Here is a 22,998-nt window from a genome sequence, read left to right on the forward strand (position 1 = left end):
TATGGAAAAAGATTAGAAAAGAATACCAAAAAGATAGTTCTCCTAGAATGAAGTGATTTGGGTTAGTTTTTCCCACAGAGTTCTTTACAAGTTTTATGTACTATTGCTTTTTATTTTTACAATGAAAATATTTCTTGTTCTTTAAAAGATAGTGTAAATGTGGCAGAAAGTTCTTGATTGAGTCCAAATATCTGTCTAATGGATAAATTTTCAATAATTATATGTCATCCACAGATTTCCTAGGAATGTAAAACAACAAAAAAATATCTACTCCTGTGGGAGTACTATGTGGAAAAAGTGACGATTTCCCTTAGTGTTAAAACATACACTACTGTATACTACAGTATAATAAAAATCCCTTCATTTTTCCACATTTATTACTGAATAGTAAGAGGAATACTTTTTAACACAAATAGTAACAGCTTGTTCATCATCTCTTTCCATATTTGTTATGGCAATTCTTTATTTATTTGCAGAATTAAAATACTTAGTAGAACAAGGTCTATTTAATTATACCTATATTTTTAAGGATCCCAACATAATGGTTAGATTCATAACAACACCTGCTTGGAAATATTTTTAAGAGTTATCTTAAATTAGTATATGCACATGAAATTAGTAAATCTAAACTTACAAATCCAGAATTATTTGTTAATTTACTTGAGGCTCTTTTATAGCTTAATTTTTTTTAAAAAAACATTTATTTATTTATTTATTAGTTTTCGGCGGACACAACATCTTTGTTTGTATGTGGTGCTGAGGATTGAACCCGGGCCACACGCATGCCAGGAGAGCGCGCTACTGCTTGAGCCACATCCCTAGCCCCTAGCTTAATTATTTAAAAGTATAAAATATTCACAGGTTTAAAGTTGTTTTAGTGCAATTATTCCTTTTATTTTAAATGAAAAACTAAGCTAAAAAAACTATTATGAACTACTTCAATAACTTTATTTCTTAATAGAAAAACTCTTTATCTTAATTTACTATTTGATTTTAATTTATTTATTTCAGTGAGGTATAGACTTCACATCAAAGTACTACAAAATATTACTATAGTATATAAAATATGTTATATATTATATATACATAATTACCAGTTGGGAATTTAATTCATTAATATTTGGCTTAAAAACTATAATATGGGTTTCAGAGAAATTACCTAATTCATGATTTTTTAAAATATTTTATTTTTTAGTTGTAGTTGGACACATTACCTTTATTTAATTTATTTATACGTGATGCTGTGGATCAAACCCAGGGCCTTGCATGTGCTAGATGAATGCTCTACCACTGAGTCACAACCCCAGCCCCACCTAATTCATGATTTATCTAATTTATCGGTTCTACAAAAATTCTTCAATTGTGAGGATTGTGACCTCTTATTCAGAAGCTCTGATTGACAGTTGACTACAAATAAATGCTCTATGACAAAATTTGCCTTTATCCTCTTAAGCTCTTTGGTATAAAAGTTTGTCACAGACCTCCTTCTAGTCCCAAAAAATAACCAGTTAAATTTACCTCAAGTTTAGCATCCAGTTCAGCATCAGATGCCACCACATGCTCATCTTCCTTTTTTCCTGTTGCTTTAATGAAGACCTGTTTGGTTTTCCAGTATTTTTTTTGCATTCTGCTGACTACCGACTGGGTATCTTCTGATCTGGGTTGTCCAAAAGAATCCATGGAGTAACTAAAATAAATAGACTAAAATTAGTGGGTTTTTAAAAAATATTTTTATAGTGGATGGACACAACACCTTTTTATTATGTTTATGTAGTGCTAAGGATCTAACTCAGTACCTCACACATGCTAGGTGAGCGTTCTACCAACTGAGCTATAACTTCATTCCAAATTTTGTTTGTTTGTTTGGTACTGGGGATTGAATTTAGAGGCACTTAACACTGAGCCATATCCCCAGACCTTTTTATTTTTTATTTAGAGACAAGCTCTTGCTAAACTGCTCAAACTTGATCCTCCTGCCTCAGCCTCCTGAGCCGCTCAGATTACAGGCATACACCACTGCACCCAACAAAACCAAATTTTTTTTAAAAAACTTCTGAATAAACTATTTAGTCAATTTAATCTAATTGACAAACTGAAAAAGATTATTAAATAGAATATAATGCTCACAAATATGGTAATACTTTCTTTTTATGGTTTCAATTGGTTATAATTACAGCTTGAAAAAAGAACAGGCAAAAAGATTAGTGACACATTAATTTTGGTTGGGAAACAAAGGGATAAAACTTATGATTTTATAATAATTCTAGAAATAATTATATTCATTTCACTAATCTTTATTAATAGAAACTTATTAGCATCTAAATTTTGCTTTTCTAATAATACTGCAAAATGAAGAAACTTGTGCACATGCCTTTATTTATTACTGTTATTTCCTCAGTGAAACTTTCTGTAGTTTTAACTACTATGTTATAACTACAGTTTAATACATATTCTCAGATATGCCCTGCCTGAATGATCACTCCAAGAAATACTCTAATGTCCTGTAAGCCAACAAAAATAAAAGCCTTAGATATAGAGAGGTGGTATGTTATAAAAGAAACAGAAATGGATATCACATATCATCAACATAAAAATCAGATGCCTAAGTAGTTATTCTTAACATAGCATGATTATACATATAAGGAAATGCAATTGTGAAAAATTTTCTTAAGAAAATGTAAAAAAGGACTAATAACAGTTTGACTCTAAAGCCTATTTATTCTAATAAACTGTGGGAATAGAAACAAAAGGGAGATTTGTGACTCATTCATCACTTCCAGGAGTATCAACAGATCTATTGTATTCCGTGTGTGGGTAAAGAAGTAGCGTTTAATTTTCTTTTTTATTTTGAAGTACTTAATACTTAAATAAAAATAGGATGTCTAATTTTTAAATTACTAGAGAGCAAAACAAAAGAGCAAAAAATTTCAGCAAAAAGCAAAAACCAAAGTAGAAAAAACTGGACTAAGGAAACATAATAAACAGTATAAATCAGGGGGCTAGAAATACAAATAATATTATTTAAAATGATGACTGCAAATTTCCCATTAAATACGTAGTCTAAAATTTTTAAAAAATCCTATCATATGCTATTTGAGATCCACCTAAAATTAAATGATAGAGAAGGAATAAAAATAGATGTAGATTAAGATATACCAAATAAATACAAAGAAAATTAAACTAGCCATATTAATATCAGACAAACTAGATTTAAGTTAAACGCATAAAACAGCACAAAAATGATCTGTAAGTCCACAGGTGGCAGCTTTCCCACACACCTCCAGGTATTCTCCTTTGGCTGTCCTGCTAGGTTCCTGGGCAGTATAGATTGGTAACCGTTTAATTGCTGATCCTTATATGTTATCCTAGATAACTTGGCTGGACATAATCTGAGAAAAGAGAAAGAATTCAATCTTGGGTACATAGGAGGCTTGGGGTTGATATAAGTATTATACTGTTCTGATATAGCATCTTGAGGGAAACTTGCATTTTTTCCTCTCTCATCCAGTTTCTTTCTGCTTTCAGTTTCCTCTCCAGATTTTATAAATTATTGGCATGAGGATCAGCCCAATTGTATGACAAACTGCTGATCTCTTCTACTAAGCTGACTGTAGGCTTAAGCCCAATCAGTTAGGAAGGTAAAATGCTAGGGAGTGGGCTGGAGTTGTGGCTCAGTGGTGGAGTGCTTGCCTAGCATGCGTGAGGCACTGATTTCGTTTCTTAGTACCACATATAAATAAACAAAGGTCCATCAACAACTAAAAAAAAAAAATTTTTTTTAATCCATGTTGATGTAGTTTAAACAATATATTCCTGTCCTCTCCATTCTCTCATCTCCTTTTTGAGTGAGAACAAGTAAGTACTTTGTCTGATTGGAAGTTTGAGAGTAATAAACTTTACTCCTCCTTTTTTATCTGAAAGCTATGGTACTTCCTAAGGGTACGCAATTCCTGGCAAGGACAGGAGAGTGGCTGGGAGGGTAAATCTGCAGAAGCTGATAATTGTATATTTGTGGTTTTTTAACTAAGACCACTGTTAAATCTGCTTGCCACTAGGGGTGGGTTAGGCAGAAATCAAAGTCCTACTGAGTTAAGATATCAGATAATAGAATTTAAGGCTGGCAGAACTACCTAAGTTTAAGCGTTTTATCCTGGAGAAGAGAAAGACAATGAGGAAGTGATCCCCAAAAATCTGTATACAAAGTCTTCCTAGATTTTTGCTGATCACTAAATCAGTAAGTGGTGGGAGAGATACCAGGAGTCCTGACAAAAAGCCAGCAGCTGAAAGATGAAATAGTTAAGTGGCAATTTTAGCTGCTCTAACTACAGAGGAGACAGAGTTTGAGAGCTTGAGTTCAGCCAATTTAAGTTCCTTCTAAAAAAAAACTTTTTTTCAGAGAAACAAAATCTCTGCCAAACACATCATTCAAAATGCTAAGGAGCCAATAAAAAACCACTGGACACACTTAGTATGAAAAATGTGATCTGGGTATGGTACGCCTGTAATCCTAGCAATTTGGGAAGCTGAGGCAGGAGGATCAAAAGTTCAAAGCCAGTCTGAGCAGATTAGTGAGGCATTTAGTAACTCAGTCAGACCCTGTATCTAAATAAATATTAAAAATGGCTGGCGATGTGCTCAGTGGTTAAGCACCCTGGGTTCAATCCCTAGTGCCCTGCCTCCCTCTCAAAAATGTGATCCCATGGCCAGGGGAAAAACAGCAGTCAATAAAAACAGACCGCAGGGCTAGAGCTGTTGCTTAGTGGTACAGTGCTTACATTTGTGAGGCACTGGGTTCAATCCTCAGCACCACATAAAATAAATAAATAAATATGTTGTGTCCACCTACAACTAAAAAAAAAAGGGGGAAAAAAAACAGACTCCCAAGCCCCAAAGACTTCCCTGATATTGCAATTACCAAACATTTAAAAGCAGATATTATAATATATGCAAGGACTTAAGATAGGATGTGTACACAAAAAAACAAAATATTAAAAGAAAGTGATGGTCTCCAGTTAAAAGTTTAATAACTATAATTAATAATTGAATGGATAGGCTTAGGAACAACCGGAAGATAGCAGAAGGAGTGAAGTTGAAGAAGAGAGAGATGGTGAGGCAGAAGGAGAAAGATGGAATGGGGCAGGAAAACATTCAAGGAAATAAAACTAGGACAGGAACATCTTTGGAGGACCATTATTCTGGCTACTACTCTCTATTAATTTTCACCCTTATTTAGCAAAAGGACAGACTCAAGTAAATTCCTCAGGAAAGGTAGCTGGAAGAAAAAATGCATAAGTCCTTGTATGCCTGAAAATGGCTTTTTTCTTCTCTTCTATTTTAGAACTGGAGAAAGGTCTTTTTCCTTTGTGTTTTTAACATTGGTTTCATGATGGAAATTTTCATGCTAGTCTGATTATTGTTTCTTTGATAGTGATCTGTATTATTTCTCTAGAATTTTTTCAGTATCTACTTTTTATCCTCAGAGGTTTGAAATTTCATAATGATTTATTTAGATTTTCTCTGAAGCAAATCACTTCAAATTTATGGCATAAAATAAAAACATTTTATTATGATGATGGATTGTCTGGGCCACAGGTAGTGGAACATGCTAAACAGATAAAGTTAAACAACTGATTATCAGGGGACTACTGCAGTCACTTAGAGGTTTCATTCATATCTTTTGGTCTCTAAACTGAGATGATTCCAGACTGAGCCTACCAGTGAGTGACAAGTGGAACTTTGTGTATGGCATGGGATTTTTATAGCATGACAGTCTGTTCTAAGAGATCATCCTGGGAGGAGCTTTGAAAGATGGTGGTCCATTTCTCTTCAGATGACTCTTTTTTTTTTAATACAACAACCTATTCCTCCTTTTGCTTAAGGGGAAAACATCTGCTATATTCTTTTCACTTGGTATTAGGGGTATGTGAGAAAATTGATTGAATATTTAATTAGCTCTCCTATTGGCATCTGGTAGATCTGCCAGGGATACTAGCTGCCTGATCTATAGCAGTTCACTTTATGTGTATTTTGCTCTTTCTCTTTTCTGCTTTTTCAGTCAGAACTCTTATAGTTGCTTTCTGTATTCCAGAAATGCTGAAATCTTATGTGCTAAAAGTTCCTTCTGCATTTTGTTCAACTAAATTGATATGTTTTTGTTTTATCTGCCTGCTTCAGTATTGTGGGAAGCCATTCTAACACGTGATAGGGCGACTCCCGTTAAGGGCCTGAGGCACTTTGGCAAAGTCGGAAGTTTTCCCCGACCCTTTCCTGATGAGAGAGCCCATCCGTGTGGGGGTGTGCCTGACCACTGACCCCGGGGACCCAATCACTGACCCTGACCTTGGAGTGCAGCCCCCCCTCAACCTTCATTGAATGGAATTCTCCCCTGAATCTCTTGTTCCCCAATAAAAGGCTGGTCCCCAGCGTTCTCTCTCTCTCTCTCTCTCTCTCTCTCTCTCTCTCTCTCTCTCTCTCTCTCTCTCTCCTGCTAGCTCTAAGTAATCCCTGCTGCCCTGCTGGGCAGTTTAGAGGAGCGAACCAGAGAGAGGAACCGTCTCGGACCTAACAATAGAAATAAGGTAACTGAGTCTTGTGTTTTATTTTGATCTCTTCTAACTAACTTTATGCCTAGAACCTCATTAATGAAACCACTGCGCAGGCCGCGTGGTAGACAGTACCATTTCATTGAGAAAGGGGATAAATGTGTTCATTCTGCCATTTTTAAAAACAGAAGGCTCTGTTATTTATGTCTTTGATAATTGGTTACCCTCTCTCCTGGAATTAATGTCATACATGTATTAGACCTCCTTGATATGTCCTCTAAGCCTTGTCTCTTTGCACTCATTGGTTAGGTTAAGCCTTTAGTTCCTGGTCACACAATCTGTCCATAGTGCTACTCACAGCATGACACCTAAATTTCCCTAAAATGAATAATCTTAAATAGAATGTTACTAAGACCAATCTCTGACCTATCACTTCCATTTTATTTATTAGGAGTGAGTCACTAAGTCCAGAGGGGAAGGTGTAGTGATATCATGGAGGTTGGCTACACACAATCTTCCTCTTTACTCCAACACTGGGGAAAACAAGGAAAGATGAAAAAGGACCTGTGTAAAGAACAGACAGGCTGGGGTTGTGAGTCAGTGGTAGAGTACTTGCCTAGCATGTGTGAGGCCCTGGGTTTGATTCTCAGCACTACATATAAATAAAAAAAATAAAGGTCCATTGACAACTAAAAAAATATTTTAAAAAAAAGACAATAGAACAACTCCAGGCAGGGCTAGATTATACTGGGAGGCTGGGTAAATTCATTTGATTTTGAATGAACAGGAATAAATCATAAATACTGGACTGAGATGTTTTAATAACCTAAATCGATCAAAGAATTATGAAGTTATGGAAAAATGTCATTAAGGAAGTTAAAACCAATGGTTTTCCTTGAGGTTAGAACATGGTTGCTACTATTCCAGGTACCCAGATATCACATTATGTCACCCAAATAATAGGGAGATTTCCTCCCTATCTCTTCTCATTATAGAGAAGAACCTTTCCTAGAAGTCTGTTTGTAATTGGATCATCTGCCCATATCCTATTAGATAAGATTATTCATCCTGGGAGGCTGCCTCTGCTAGAAAAGAAGAAATGAGAGGTGAATGGCTACTAATCAGTTCCTAGAAGAAATGTTTAAAGCTTAATATATTGTGGAGTTTTCTATTTTTTTCATACAATACATTTGTATGTATGTATCTGTATGTGTGTGTGTGCATGTGCATGAACACTTATATACATAATATATTTAAGGTTATATTCTGGGCATAGATGTTCATGGTTATCTTTTCTTAATTTTTTTTTTTAGTTGTAAGTAGACACAATATCTTTATTTCATTTTTTTTGTGGTGCTAAGTTTTGAACCCAGTGCTTCACGTGTGCTAGGTGAGCACTCTACCACTGAGTCACAACCCCAGCCCCTCAGAGTTATCTTTTTAATAAATTTTTCCTCTATCATGAGTATCCCTCTTTATTACTATTTAATCTTATTTTCTATTTTTTCTCTTATTGATATCCTTTAAATGTATTCAAAGGAAAGATAGTGTATCTATTTTCCCATGCCTTCATTTTCAACTTTTGTACTATGGTTTTATTTTAGGTGCATTTTAGGTGCATTTCTTCTAGGAACTGATTAGTAGCCATTCACCTCTCATTTATGTATCTGTTTTCTTAGATAAAATGAATCAATTTACATTTAATATGACTAGAATTAAGCTTATTTTATCATCTGATTTTATTTTTGTTATTGTTTTTCTTTGCTTTTTTCACTTTTTTTGCCATATATACTTTATTAGATATCCTGACAAAAACTAACATTATCACTACCCAGTAACAACCCAATATCATCTCAACCTGATTTTGTTGTATATATATTTTTTATAATCAACACACCAATTTTTAGCTCACCTTATTTCTTATATCCTATATTTTCCTTCTTTGTTTTAGCAAAGGCCTATTTTTTTAAATTAGTTCTTTTAGTGAATCCTGTGGGTAGTAAGTTCTCTTAGTATTGGTATGTATGAAATTCTCTTCATTTTGCCTTCAAATTCATAATAGGTTAATGGTATATAAAATTCTAGGTTGGCAACAATTTTCCTTTTTAAATGTATTTAGTATTCTATGAAAGACTCATTGTTGGTTTATTCATTCATTTGTACATCTATTCATATATATCTATATCTATAATAGATATAGATATAGAGAGATGTACCTTTATTTATTTTTATGTGGTGCTGAAGAATGAACCCAGCGTCTCCCACATAGTAGGCTAGTGCTCTACCACAGCCCTAGCCCTGAATCTCTATTCCATTTTAATCCCTTCCTCATTCCCATTTCTGAGGCAATCATTTAATGTTTAATGTATACTTTATTATTTGTCTTTAGCTACTTTCTTGCTACAAAGGCAGAGGTGAACAGATCCAGCATATCTCATGGCTCACAAAGCCAAAATTATTTCCTATCTGGTCTTTTGTAGAAGTAGTTTTCAGACACCTAATCCAGGCCACAGTTCTCAAGCATAATCTAAAGAGTCAATATGTCTCTTTAACCTGTACTATTTATATTGAGGAAAATGTCTATTTTTTTGTTCACATACACAAATACATATTATATACATCAAATTTTAATCACCTGACTAATCTTTCATCAACTGTCCATTAATTCAGGATTGATTTTGACTCTGAAAAATCAATGCATAGATTATAGACTGTTTTTGTCTATAATATATTGCGGAGTTTTCACAGATGGAGATAAAATAAAGCCTACTGAAATTACCATATTAGGGACAACTGATAAAAAAACTATCAAGTCACAGACTGAGAATCTGTCCTTCTAACTGCCCTTAAGAATGGATGTTAGGAACTGGGATTGTGGCTCAGTGGTAGAGCTCTTGCCTAGCATGTGTGAGGCACTGGATTCAATTCTCAGTACCGCATATAAATAAGTGAACAAAATAAAGGTCCATCAATGTCTGAAAAAAAATTTTTTTAAAAGAATGGATGTTATAAACTACCAGCTTTACTAATACATTAGACTTGCATCTAAAGTTATAATCGTGAGTCTGTTAAGTTAGGTGACTTTGATTATTCTTTATCCAAATTTGGTGTCATTACTGAGATATCAGAATGATTACAGACTAGTTAAAATTTACAAATACATGGAGACACCAGAATTGGTGAAGAACTAAAGTGGCTGAAATTTCCAGTATAGTCCCAGTTAAATACCAGCTTTGCTCTAGGTTTTACTTGGCACTGTAGTAATAAACACCAATAAGATACTGATATGGGAAAAATCCAATTAAATGAAGACCTACATTTATCAAAAGTAGAATATGGCAATTACTTATCACTATTGAATTACAGTTCCCAAAATCCCATACTAAGCAGAAAAATTGTCCACAAAGAAGTTGTCATCCTGAGTATTCTTATAAAAAGACTAAAGCTTAATAATTTTTCATTAAGAATTCAAAATTATATAAAAGATACTTTTTCTAGAGGGGGCTTAAGATATTTAAAAGTTCTGGATTATTTTAGGACTACTAGTTACCAAAAGAATAATCATTATACTTGTAGAACTCATGATTTTTTTTATTTATTTTTTTCAGTGCTGGAGATCAAAACCCTTAGTTTTGGGTTTTTTTTTTTAAGATTTTTAGTTGTAGATGGATACAATTCCTTTATTTATTTTTTAAAAATTTTTTTTAGTCGGAGAAGGACACAATACCTTTATTTATTTATATGTGGTGTTGAGAATTGAACCCGGGACCTCACACATGCTAGGCAAGTACTCTACCATTGAGCCACAGCCCCAGCTCAATCCCTTTATTTTTATTTAGTTATTTATTTAATGTGGTGCTGAGGATCAAACCTGGTGCTTCACATGTGCTAGGCAAGTACTCTACCCCTAAGCTACAACCCCAGCCCTCAGTTTTTAGAACATTTTCACATACTTTATTTCCTTTAATCCTTATAAATAGCCTCTGAGAACAAGAAATGGCAAATTTTATTATTCTAGTTTTGTGGGTTTTGTTTGTTTGTTTTGTTTTTGGTACAGGGGATTGAACTCAGGAGCACTCAACCACTGAGCCACATCCCCAGGCCTATTTTGTATTTTATTTAGAGACAGAATATCACTGAGTTGCTTAATCCTTCACTTTTGCTGCCGCTGGTTTTGAACTCATGATCCTCCTCCTCAGTCTCCCAAGCTACTGGATTACAGGCCTGTGTCACTGTGCCTTGCTTACTCCAGTTCTTGTAGAAGACAAGGCTTATGAAACAAGGGAACTTTCTCAAGGTTATAGATAAAGAACTTCTTGATATTTTGCATACATCCAAGTCATTTGACCCTCTCCACATACACAAAGTAGTGTTCTTTTCTATTTTGAAGGTAGCAAACATGTGATTAAAATTTTCTCCTATCTTTTAGTTAACTACAATATCCTGTACAAGTTTCCAAATTTTCCGGTAATCTACTTCCAAAAATCTATAGGTTTCCAAGAACTAATTTGCTACATTTGTATAGAGTGGTGTAAAAAATATAAACAAGTCATTAACAAAATCCAGTGCTGGAGATAAAAACCCTTAGCTGAATTTCTGGTTACAATAAAGTTTTTATAGAAGTAGTCTGTAATTTTAGTAGTCAACACAATTTTAGTCTTTAAGGAAGAGGCTATATAAAAAAGACAAATTAGATATTATTTTTTCCAAAAATGATATGAAGCAGATTGTTATTTACTTTTTAGACTTTGACAGATTGAGCAATTACTATAAAGAAATACTTAAATTTTGTATGTGTGTGTAGTACTGGGGATTGAACCAGGAGAGCTTTACCTCTGAGCTATATCCCCAGTTCTGTTTTTTTTTTCAATATTTTTTAGTTTTCAGTGGACACAATATCTTTATTTTTATGTGGTGCTGGGGATCAAACCCGGTGCCTCATGCTTGCTAGGCAAGCACTCTATCACTAAGCCACAACCCCAGCCCATCTGTTCTTTATTTTCAGGCAGGTTTTGTTAATGTTGCTAAAACTGGCCTCTAATTTATGATTTTCCTGCTTTAGCTTCTCAGGTAGCTGAGATTACAGGCCATGTGCTACTGTCTGACAAAGCTATAATCAATTTATTTATATACTTCAGTCAAATTTCAGAAAGAAAAAATAGCCTATGAGCAGCTTTTAAAATAGATTATTAGAAAATAAGATTTGAAAAATGTTAATGAAATCAATGAGACCATTCAAAATATAAACAATATATTAGGAAAGAAGAGGAAATAAACAAGGGAAGAAAATATTATTTTATCTCTTTGAAGGAATGACTGAAGTTGCACTTCAAATGTTCTTGATTCAACACTAAGTCTTTATCTTAAAATAATACTAAAGCTAGGGGCTGGGGTTGTGGCTCATCCACAGAGCACTTGCCTAACATGTGTGAGGCACTGGGTTTGATCCTCAGCACCATATAAAAATAAATAAAGGTATTGTGTCCAACTACAAAACTAAAAAAAAATTTAAAAATAATACTAAAGCTAATCCTATATGAAACTTTAGCTTAATTGCAAATTTAAGGCCAGTACTTCTCCCAACCCTCTATGGCCAGTGTCCTCAGGTGCACAGCCTTGCATGTTATAAGGCTCAAATGAGCTAACATGCAAAATTGCTTTGGAAAACAAAGTTGAACACAAAACAGTTAGACCTCCATATCTGCCAGTTGCACTTCTGCAGATTCAATCACTCACAGGTGGAAAGTATTTGGGGAAAAAATTATATCCATACTGAATATGAACATACTTTTTTCTTTATCATCAGTCCCTAAACAATAAAGTTATACTTTCACAGCATTGTATTGTATTAGGTATTGTAAGTAATCTAGAGTTGGTTTAGAGTGTAAAGGAGGATGTGAACAGGTTATATGCAAATACTCATTTTATATAAGTAGCTGGGATTACAGACATGTGCCACCATGCCCAGGTAAGATCCTAAAGGTTTTTTTTTGTTGTTGTTGTTTGTTTGTTTTCAGCAAGCTCTCCTTTATTCTGCAGTGAAGTCAATCAATCAGGCACTGAAGAGCTCATTTTCTGGATATGGAAATGGCCAGATCCCAAAGTTTTAAGAAAGAAAAATCAGTTTGCAAACAAAATACTGGGACTAAGTATAAGGGTAGATGTCTCAAAAGTAGCAAAACAAAGTGTAAGACCAAAATCCAAACTGGAAGAGCACTAAAGGGAAGCTCAAGATTACAGCCAGACAGAGCAAGCAGTTCATAATCCAGAAGGAAGATGAATGACTCTGGAAAGGAAATCTCCAGAAGAAAAGCACAACTGAGTTTCACATACTCAAACTCACACAGCAGACTTGTTAGAGTAATTGGGGGAAAAATCAATAGTATATATTCCAAAATTAGGTAATAAAAGACAAAGCTATTACACCAACAAAAATGAAAGGAAAGAATGTTAGAGAGGAGGTGTGGGTACATGGGCCTTTTGAGTTGTCTCAGGAATTGAAAGTCCATATTAATGAAAACACTTAACTTGATAAAAACTATAATTTAGGGGAGGAAAATGAGGAAGAATGTTGGTGAAGGACAGCTAAATCCTCACCTACCAAAAGAAAAGTAGGTAGATATGCCTAAAATTAATATATCGAAAGGTAACATATACCTGGGTGCAGTGGCACACACCTGTAATCCCAGCAGCTTGGGAGGCTAAAGCACGAGGATTGAGAGTTCAAAGCCAGCCTCAGCAACTCAGGGAGACCCTAAGCAACTCAGGGAGACCCTGTCTCTAATAACACAAAGAAGGGCTGGGGTTGTGGGTAAGTGGTTAGTGCCCCTGAGTCAATCCCCAGTACAAAACAAAAAAACAAAAAACCACCACCAAAAACCCAATATATAAACATATGATTTAGAAGTATGGTGGGAAATAATCAGAGGAAACAGAGGGCTGAAGGTGCCACTGGAGATTAGAAATAGGCAGAAGTGGGAGGACTGCTTCCCAACACTAAAATCCTTTAATCTTATTTGACTTTTAACAGTCACATGTACAACTTAAATGACAAATTATTTGGGGGGAAAAAAAAAACCCGAGTGTTATCTTTAGTAATTAAAACAGAATGGTTGGTACTGGTACCAGAACAGACAGCTCAGTAGAACAAATGAAAAAAATATCCACAAAGAGACCAAAAAACACAAAAGAATTTATCATATGATTAACGTATTAATTTTTTATGGCGCTGTATCAAATTATCATACAGTTCATGACTTAAAACAGCACAACTGTATTCCCTCCCAATTCTGAAGACCAGAAGCCTGAAACCAAACTACTCTTAAGCTGTGCTGCCTTAGAGGTTCTACTGGAAGATACTCCTTGCTTCTTCCAGCTTCTTGTGGCAGCTGGTACTCCTTAGCTTTTGACAACATCTCTGCCTCTGGCTTCATATTGCCTTCTCTGTGTGTTTTTAATCTTCCTCTGTCTTTGTGATAGTGATTAGAGGAATCTTTTTTTTTTTTTTTTTTTGGTGGTGCTGGGGATTGAACCCAGGGCCTTATGCATGCAAGGCAAGCATTGTACCCACTGAGCTACATCCCCATGTGATAGTGTTTAGGACCTTCCCAGATAATTAAGGATAACCTCATTTCAACATCCTAAATTAAATCTTATCTGCAAAAACTTGACCTTGTTGGGGCTGGGGTTGTGGCTCAGCGGTACAGCGTTCCCCTAGCATGTGCGAGGTCCTGGGTTCAACCCACAGTACCACACATAAATAAATAAAATAAAGCTATCATGTCCAACTGCAACTAAAAAATAAATATTAAAAAAACCCTTGACCTTGTGAGCTAATATTCTCATATTCCAGGGATTAGATTTATTATCTTTGGGGGTCACCATTCAGTCCACTGCAGTCAAAATGGCATTTCAAATCTGTATAATAGGGATATGTTATCCAATGAGTGGTGTTAGAACAATTTGCTATCTGTTTGAGAAAAAAATTTTCAATACTTAAGACACCATAAAAATGATTAAAAATTTAAATGCAGGGCTGAGGTGTGGCTCAGTTCCAGAGTGCTTGCCTAGCAAGTGTGATGCACTGGGTTCGATTCTCAGCACCACATTAAAAATAAATAAATAAACAAAATAAAGGTATTGTGTCCATCTACAACTAATTTTTTTTAAATTTAAATGCTAAAAAAATAAAATGACACCATGAAAAAGTGTAGGTAAATGTTAAATTTGGGATCAGAAGTCTTTTCAACATGATAACAAACATGATAATCATGTAGAAAAAGACTTTAGATATCATAGAAGTTTTAAACTTATATATTTAAAATGCATAAGTAAAATCTGAAAACAATGTAACTGGGTATCATAACTGAGGAAAGGGTTAGTATTTCTTAAATAAGTATTATAACTCAGAATTAACCACTGAAAAATAAGGACAAAAGAACAGGTAATTCACAAAAGAACTTCAAAAATTCAATGAATATACAAAAATGTTACTTAATCCCTTTTATAACTAAAGAAGTATAAATGAAAGAATAAAAGTCTGTCAGATAAGCAATAATTAAAAAGTTTAAGAGCTTCTGGGAAAGATGACAGAATAAATGTATATTCACCTCTTTTCCCTTAATTAAATACAAATAAATAAATTTTCCCAAAATTAAATGTTAATAAATAAATGTCAGACACAATGAAATTCACATCAAATTTAAAGAGAACATCCAAATCTGACACAGAGCTCCTTTAATTTCAGGTAGATTCAGTTGGGCAACTTGAGAAAGTAATGAAGAACCACACCAATAAGTTCTCAGTAACTTGAAAAGACAAGTCCTTGAAGGTGCAACAGCCAGAATTAGAGAAAACAGAAACATTCTACTGGGTGCCTATCTCCCTATCACCCGATAGCAAAAAGACTACTTAAAAAGGGATCCTGATGTTTAACATGGGGAATACGTCTTTTCAACTCTTCTGGTTTCCATGAGGAAGGTCTTTCCATGCCTCTTGCCCCTTCTCCCACTGTGAGAAACCTGACTGATGAGTTTACCACTGGTCTACATACCACAGCAGGGTAGAACTTCTATATTTTTTGACTGGTCAGAGCTAGATTATCAAAAGTCTTAAAATTGGAAAATATAGTCCCATTTTTAAACCTGTCACTCATCACTTGTAACCTACAAAAGGCAAAAGTCTCAGAGTATTTCTTCTAAAGATTTAAATTTTCATTTCAGATGGTATTTCAAACTCCGAACTGGGGGACAGAAGGATTATAAACCCACTGATGCCATCTGTGTTAGTTTTGCATCTCTGTAACCATAATAGCTCACATAAACAACCTGAAGGAGGAAAAGTTTATTTTGGCTCATATTTTCAGAGGTTTCAGTCCATAGTTAGTCTCTCCATTGCTCTAGGTCTGAGGTGAGGCAAAGCATCCTAGTAGAAGGGCATGTCAGAGGGAAGCTGCTCAGCTCATGGAAGCTACAAAGCTAAGGCTGAGCAGCGTTGTGGGGGTGGGGCAGGAGCCCTGGGTGCTGGGGAAAGATAAACCCTTCCAGGACACATCTCCAGTGACCTACTTCATCCAACTGTGTCCCACTTTCCAGTAGCCCATTCAGTCATCAATGGATTTAATTCACTGAAGTCAGGACCTTCACCATCCAATTATTTCATGAAACTCCTATCTCTGAATATATGAGACCTTGGGAAACATTCCACATCTAACCTCTAACATCATAAATGTCCTCCAACAGATCTCGTAATACTAAAGCTAATATTTTAATCTCTATCTGCCTAACTCCTTTGGTTCTCAGGATGGGGCTGGACAAGTTGTATTGTGTTTTGGACTCCCTAAAACTCCCAGTGGCCAGGATAATTTTTGTTTTTCCTATCTGGAGACAATGGAGGACTAAGAGGAAAACAGAAAGCTGGTAGTCAACCTTGCACAGCAGACTAAAGTAAGCTAATCACAGATCTACCTGCCTTACCTGACTGTGTAATCAATGATTAACCCATGCTGTGCAAAAGAGCCCAGAGACAGCATGTGAGGACCTTGGCACCAAGCAGCCAATTACTGAATGGAAATAAGTATCCAGTCTCCTACCTCAGACTCCAAGGCAGTTATTGAAATTACCAGGTAAGCAAGGAGGGGTTTAAGATAACTACTTATACCATTCTTGGGGGGAAAGGCAGGCCAGAATAGAATTGGTCCATTCAACAAGAAACACCATGAAAAAGTAGCAATGTAAGAAAAAGGAGGTCCTACCATAACATGAAAAAGAGAAAATACATACTCATGAAAATTGTTCCATGAAATAGAAGGATAAAGAATGGTTCTGCATGCAGATAAATAAAATATAACTCTATACAATAGATAAAAGACAACTGAAACAAGCAAAAGAGATAAGAGACAAAACATACTACTGAATTTAAAACAACTACATGCAGAACAGATATTTCATAAGACCAATTTAACATGGAGAATGGGTCTGGGGAAATAATTAAAAAGTGAAGATTAAAGGCAAAAGGGGTTACATTTGAACAAGCTGGTTAGATAAAACAAGGATGACAAATTTGAAAGGTAAAAAACTGAGATCTAATGTAAGTAATACTCCTGGATTAAGACAGATATTTGGAATAGCAAAATATGCAAAGGTATAGAGTTGAAAATTAGAAGGGCTCATTATGTTAAAAAAAAGTCTTCCTTGATTGAGATATATTATGGAATGTTGCTAAATTTTAAGAGAAAAGAAAGAATGCTCTTAATATCTGAGCAGAAACAGGACCATCAGAAAATTAAGTAATTTATGCTGGCATCAGACATTGCCTCAGTTATATTAGGTAGTAAAAGTGAAGGGCTGGGATGTACTCAGTGATAAAGAGACAGTGATAGTGATGGCCTGGGTTCCTCCCCAGCACTACAGAAAAGACAGTGCTATGTACAGTGCTGAGGGAAAAAGAATATGACATGGAATTTACCAATCATGTGGAATACAATTTTAATGGGTATATAACATTATCTTGTGTGGACTGCATAATTTATTTAACTGACTTATCAATGGATATTTAGATTGTTTTCAGACTTGATAGTATTTCAAACCAGGCTACAATGAATAAATATGTATTTGTATTATTTAAAATACTTATATTAGATAAACTTCTGAAAGTATAGAAACTGAAACACATGGTATGTGCATTTAAAAATATCTTCATTTTGTTGTGTTATCCTGCACAGATATTTTTCCATTCAGCATTATTTTTCCAACAGCAAATGCTCACTTAGTGTCTCTGTGTCACATATTGGTGATTCTTGCAGTATTTCAAACTTTTTCACTATTATTATATCTGTTATGATGATCTGTGACCAGTGATCTTTGGTGTTATTATTGGTTTTAGGGTGCCAGAAATAGCCATGTCCATATAAAACAGTCAACTGTTGTGTTTTTTGACTGCCACACCAGTAACCCCTACCTCTACCCCATGGTCTCACTCTCTTTCCTCAGGCTTCCCTATTCCCCGAGACAGAATAATATTGAAATTAAGCCAAACAGTAAACCTACAGTAGCTCTAGGAGTCAAGTGAAAGGAAGGGTAGGAGGTCTCCCACTTTAGATAAAATGCTAGAAATGATGAACTTAGTGCAGAAGGAAGGTTGGAAGCCAAGATAGACTGAAAGCTAGACCTCCAGTAGCCTAGCTGTGAATGCAAAAGAAAAGTTACTGAAAAACATTAAAAGTGCTACTCAGTGAACACACAAATGATAAGAAGCAAGCTATTGCTGAAATTGAGAAAGTTTTAATGGTTCTAGATAGAAGATCAGACCAGCCGCAACACTTCCTTAGCCAAAACAACCCAGAGAAAAGCCCTCACTTTCTTCAGTTCTATGAAGGTGGAGAGAGGTGAGGAAGCTGCAGGAGAGAATTTTGAAGCTAGCAGAAGTTGGTTCCTGAGGTTTAAGGAAAGACTCCGTCTCCATAACATAAGGTACAAGGTGAAGCAGCAAGTGCTGATGCAGAAGCTGCAGCAAGATACCCAGAAGACAACTGATACAGGGGCTAAACTCAACAACAGATTTTCAGTGTAGCTGAAACAGCCATCTATTGGAAGAAGGCACCTAGGACTTTCTATTAGATAGAAAGGAGTCAATGCCTGGCTTCAAAACTTCAAAGGACAGTCTGACTTTCTTGGGGTAGTGGGGGGGGGGATGAGGGTGGAGGTAATGCAGCTGATGACTTGAAGTTGATGCCAGTGCTTTTTTACCCCTCAGAAAATGCTAGGTCCCTTAAGTATCATACTAAATTTACTTTGCCTGTGCTCTATAAATGGAAAATTAAGCCTGGGTGACAGCACATTGGTTTATAACACAGGTCTTTGGTTGGATCCCCAGCAAAATAATAAATAAAAATTAGAAAAATACTAGAAAGAACTATCACAAAATGGTAAGAGTGGCTAATGATGGCTGTTGTAAATATACGGTTACTTGAAGCTTTTTCTATCACAAATAAATTAGAAAAAAATTAAATTCTAGCATTATATGCAAATAAGTCAATAATGGCAAAATAAGATATATAGAAGATGACTGAATTTAAGAAGTCTGAAAAGTTTTATTTCAGGAAAGAAGACTTAAGGGATGAATGAAAAACAGACAAATTTAATAAGAGATTAAGGATATTATTAAATGACAAAGCCTGGTTCATCTGAGGAAACTTTTCTAGTTCCAGACATATTTGAAAGTCTTTCACACATCCCATCTGTTGTTAAAGAACATTTAAAAAAATTAAAATTTTAAAGGAGGTACAGTGAGTACTGAAACAGGTAAAGTATAAAAGAAAAAATTTAAATTGTAGAATATACCACACAATAAAACCGCAAAGTATCTGTATAGAAAAAATAGTACATTATCTATTTATATGTAATATTTAATATTTTGACATATGGTTCCAGTTCATCACTGATATAAATTTTGTTGTATTGTTTTATGATAAACATTTATAATAAAAATAAGGCTTCCTACTTTTTCCACCAGTCTCATGTTTGCAGTTTTTGCCCTTTAGACTAGCTGATCTCTGAGCACTCTCCTAATTCTAAAATCATAATGAGGAGTTGCCTGGAAATTATAATTAATAGTAATTAGAAGAGTGCCTGCACATAGCTGTCTCAATGGCAAGATGTGTAATCATTTTGCACTATTAAATCAACATACAGTGCTCAAAGAATATGTTAGGCACAAATAACAAAAAAACTATTTTAAAGCGTGGTCATATAAAAAATACATGACATTAAATGTTTATTTAGCTGATAAGTGTATACTTAACTCCTACCAAAGAATGAGGAACCTGTGGCTACCCTTTAAATATTGATGGGATGATGATTAAAGCAATATCGCCTTACACAGTACATTGTCGAGTCCAATCAAATAAATCAATACATAATACTTAGAAAAAAGAACCCAAACCACGGAGAAACGTTATCTTCCCAACAGCTATTTTAGTGACCCATAGTTTATAACAGCTTTTATGCTTTGTGCACTAAGATCATCTATTACATGGAAAATAATCCCACCCCCTCTACTGGCAAAATGCACAGCATCGCTGGTTAGTTGCGAGCGGGATCTCCCGCCCCCACCCCTTTTCTCCATCTTTCTTAGAGCATCAGGTATCCGACCACTGACATCATGGCCCAGGATACCCAACACAGGAGCTGGATCCGCGCGGTGGGGATGGGTTCTCCTTATGGGACCAGAGGATTAATGCGCGGACCCATCCGAAGCAGGTGCATTCCGCAGTTCACTCCAAACCGCACATTTGCTTATGTTTTGTTTTACCGATAGATCGCCAATTACTTTCTAAGGAAGACATTCCCATAATAAAATAATAATAAAATAAAAATAAAACAACATAAATGTTTTGAACAACTAATAATAAAAATTTTAAAAAATAAAATAAAACAACATACAAACAAGGCCAGCAGTAAAGCACCTGAAGGCTGTGAGCATTTGCCTCTAAAGAAGCGCTCTCCACCTTCGGGAGAAACCACCCAACCAAGCCTTAGGCCGCCGTGCTCCTTCTCCACGGGCGAGCGTGGGCAGGCGCCCCGTCCGCCCGAGGGGACCCCGCCCCGCCCTGGGCCACTCGGTGTTGTGCTGCCCCGAGTCGGCCCGGAAGAGCGCGGGTCCGGGCTTCGCCCAGGGGGAAGGCCGCAGGGCCCGGCCCTCGAGGAACCGAGGCGGCCAGCGAGGCCCCGGGGACCGCGTGCGGGTGGCGCCCCGGCCTCCCGGCATCGCCATGGGAACCCAGGATTTGGCCTCCGGGCCGGACCGCAACCCCAGAGGGAGGCGACGGGAGGGAGGCCACAGACGCTCACCGCGACGCCGGAATCGCGCCGCGCTGGTCCTCCGCCGCCTCGGGTCGCGCTCGGCCGCGCGGACGTCCGTCCCGGCACCCGTTCCAGCCGCCGCCCGCGAGCCCGCGACGCTGCCGGGCCGCTCCCTCAGCCCGTGCCCTCCGCACCGGAGCGTGGAGGTGTCGGGCTCCGCTGTGGGAGGCGGGAGATTTAAACCCCGCGGCCGGGCGCGCGCGTGAGCAGCGCCTCCCTCTTCGCCTCGGCCCAGGCGTCGGCCGCCCCTCGGTTCCGCTAACCACACTGAGGCTGGGCTCGGAGGGCGCCACTGTCCGTCCTCTCGTGAGTGAACTTCTGGCTTCTCTCTGTGCCTTCTTTGCCCAAGTCCTCTTTGCTTAATAAAGTGAAGTGACTGGCACCAACTGGCGAGAATGTCACTACAAGGAACTGATTGTGAGACCTCTGAGGTGGGGTAAGTGGAAGGAGTGCTCGGCTTCCATTCCGAGCCCCGCGCCCTCAGCAGGGTCCCTCCCTGCCTCGTTGAGCCCTCACTGCACCAGCCCGGCCCTCGGCTGCGGGGCCTGCGAGGCTCGAAGCTCGCCTCCGCCATGGCCCAGTCCGTAGGTGCGTTCTCAAAACCAGGGCTATGCAAGCGGGAGAGGTTCATGTGCTGGTTTTTCTTATTTTAAATATTTAAAGAGTTCTAAGTTCACAACTGATAATAATTTAGCTCCAAACGCACATATAGATAACTATAATTTTTTTGTGTGTGATTAACGAGTCTTTAAGAGTAAAAGATAAATTCTGAGCCTAAAAGTCTCAAAAAAAAATTGGAAATAAAATGAAGTTGGAGAATATAATGCCAAGTAAAGTAAGCCAATCCCCCAAAATCAAATGCTGAATGTCTTCTCTGATATAAGGATGCTGATTCATAATGGGGATGGCGGGGAGCATGGGAAGAATGGACAAACTTTAGATAGGACTAAGGGGAGGAAGGGGAAGTGAGTATGGGGGTAGGAAAGACAGTGGAATGAGGTGGACATCATTACCCTAAGCGCTTGTATGAAAACACAAATGGTGTGACTCTACTTTTGAGAAATTGTGCTCTATTTGTGTAATATGAATTGCACTCGGCTGTCATATATAAACTAATTAGAATAAATAAAAAATTTTAAAAAATTTAAAAGGAAATGAGGCAAAAATAAAATTGCATTATTGGTGGAAGATAATTTAATAAGCTCAAAGTGCTTTCTTTTTAAAGGTGACTAAAATTGTAAAGTGTGAATTCATTGTGTAGGGGAGGAAACTTAGATGATAACTAAAGGTGTGTAAAATTATTGAAGACATAAAGATGGGGTAAGAAGTGCTTACTGTAACACCAGAAAAAAAAAGTAGTTGTGGAATAGAAAAAAGGGATCTAGGGATGGCTGGGGTTGTGGCTCAATGGTAAAGTGCTTGCCTCCAATATTCGTCGGGCCATCAGGAAATAACTAAAATAATAATAATAATAAAAGAATAGAAAAAAGGGCAAACTACTTACAAAGGGTCAGTATGGAATGAAAATGAATTTAGATTCTTATGCTATTTCAATCTCAAAGAATAGTTGAAATTATATGCAAAATTTTGGTATGTCATATTTTTTTTGGAGGAAAAAGTCCACAGCTTTTCTTGGATTATTTTTTTAATACTTTTGTTGTTTTTCATTATAATTACACATTATAGTAGAATTTCTTATTACACATTCTCTTCTACATGGTCAATTTCATTCTCTAGTATCTCCCCTTTCCCTCATTCTGGTCCCCTTCCTCTACTCTATTGGTCCCCTTTATATTTTCATGAGACCCCACCCCACTTTTTTTTCTCTTCCTAGTTTCTATATGTGAGAAAACATATCAACCACACTTGACTTTCTGAGTTTGGCTTACTGTGTTAACATAATATTCTCAAGTTCCATCCATTGTCCTGCAAGTGATATAATTTTGTTCTTTATGGCTGAATAAAACTTCATATACCACATTATTTTTATCCATTGTGGACAAAATCCAGATTCTTAAGAGTAAAGAAATTAGCATTTGGCAAATATGCATGATTACTATACTTCTTTGGGATGCTTTTCCTGACTCATAGTTTGG

At 36.5% G+C, this 22,998-nt stretch overlaps 2 protein-coding genes across 4 annotated transcripts in view; one reads left to right on the forward strand and one right to left on the reverse strand.

The window, feature by feature from the left end:
- The window catches only part of Ica1l (islet cell autoantigen 1 like), a 66,944-nt gene extending 45,919 nt beyond the window's left edge, over window positions 1–21,025 (reverse strand). For 2 of the 3 annotated variants that reach the window (XM_040294728.2, XM_013364587.4), the window contains exons 1-2: window positions 20,891–21,025; window positions 1,519–1,687 (exon numbers count right to left, since the gene is read on the reverse strand). In XM_040294728.2, the coding sequence (XP_040150662.1) occupies window positions 1,519–1,680 (162 nt within the window). In that variant the 5' untranslated portion in view covers window positions 1,681–1,687; window positions 20,891–21,025. Of the gene's footprint in view, window positions 1–1,518; window positions 1,688–3,278; window positions 3,390–20,890 lie in introns of all 3 variants that reach the window. The other variant, XM_021735693.3, reaches the window with a different exon arrangement.
- Window positions 20,202–22,998, forward strand: part of LOC144365727 (putative uncharacterized protein MGC34800) — a 48,885-nt gene continuing 46,088 nt past the window's right edge. Inside the window, exons 1-2 of the mRNA XM_078018477.1 lie at window positions 20,202–20,339; window positions 20,579–21,338. Coding sequence (XP_077874603.1) covers window positions 20,202–20,339; window positions 20,579–21,265 — 825 coding nt within the window. The 3' untranslated portion in view covers window positions 21,266–21,338. The remainder of the gene's footprint in view (window positions 20,340–20,578; window positions 21,339–22,998) is intronic.

This window comes from Ictidomys tridecemlineatus, chromosome 7, assembly GCF_052094955.1.
Source record: "Ictidomys tridecemlineatus isolate mIctTri1 chromosome 7, mIctTri1.hap1, whole genome shotgun sequence".
NCBI classification, from domain to species: domain Eukaryota; kingdom Metazoa; phylum Chordata; class Mammalia; order Rodentia; family Sciuridae; genus Ictidomys; species Ictidomys tridecemlineatus.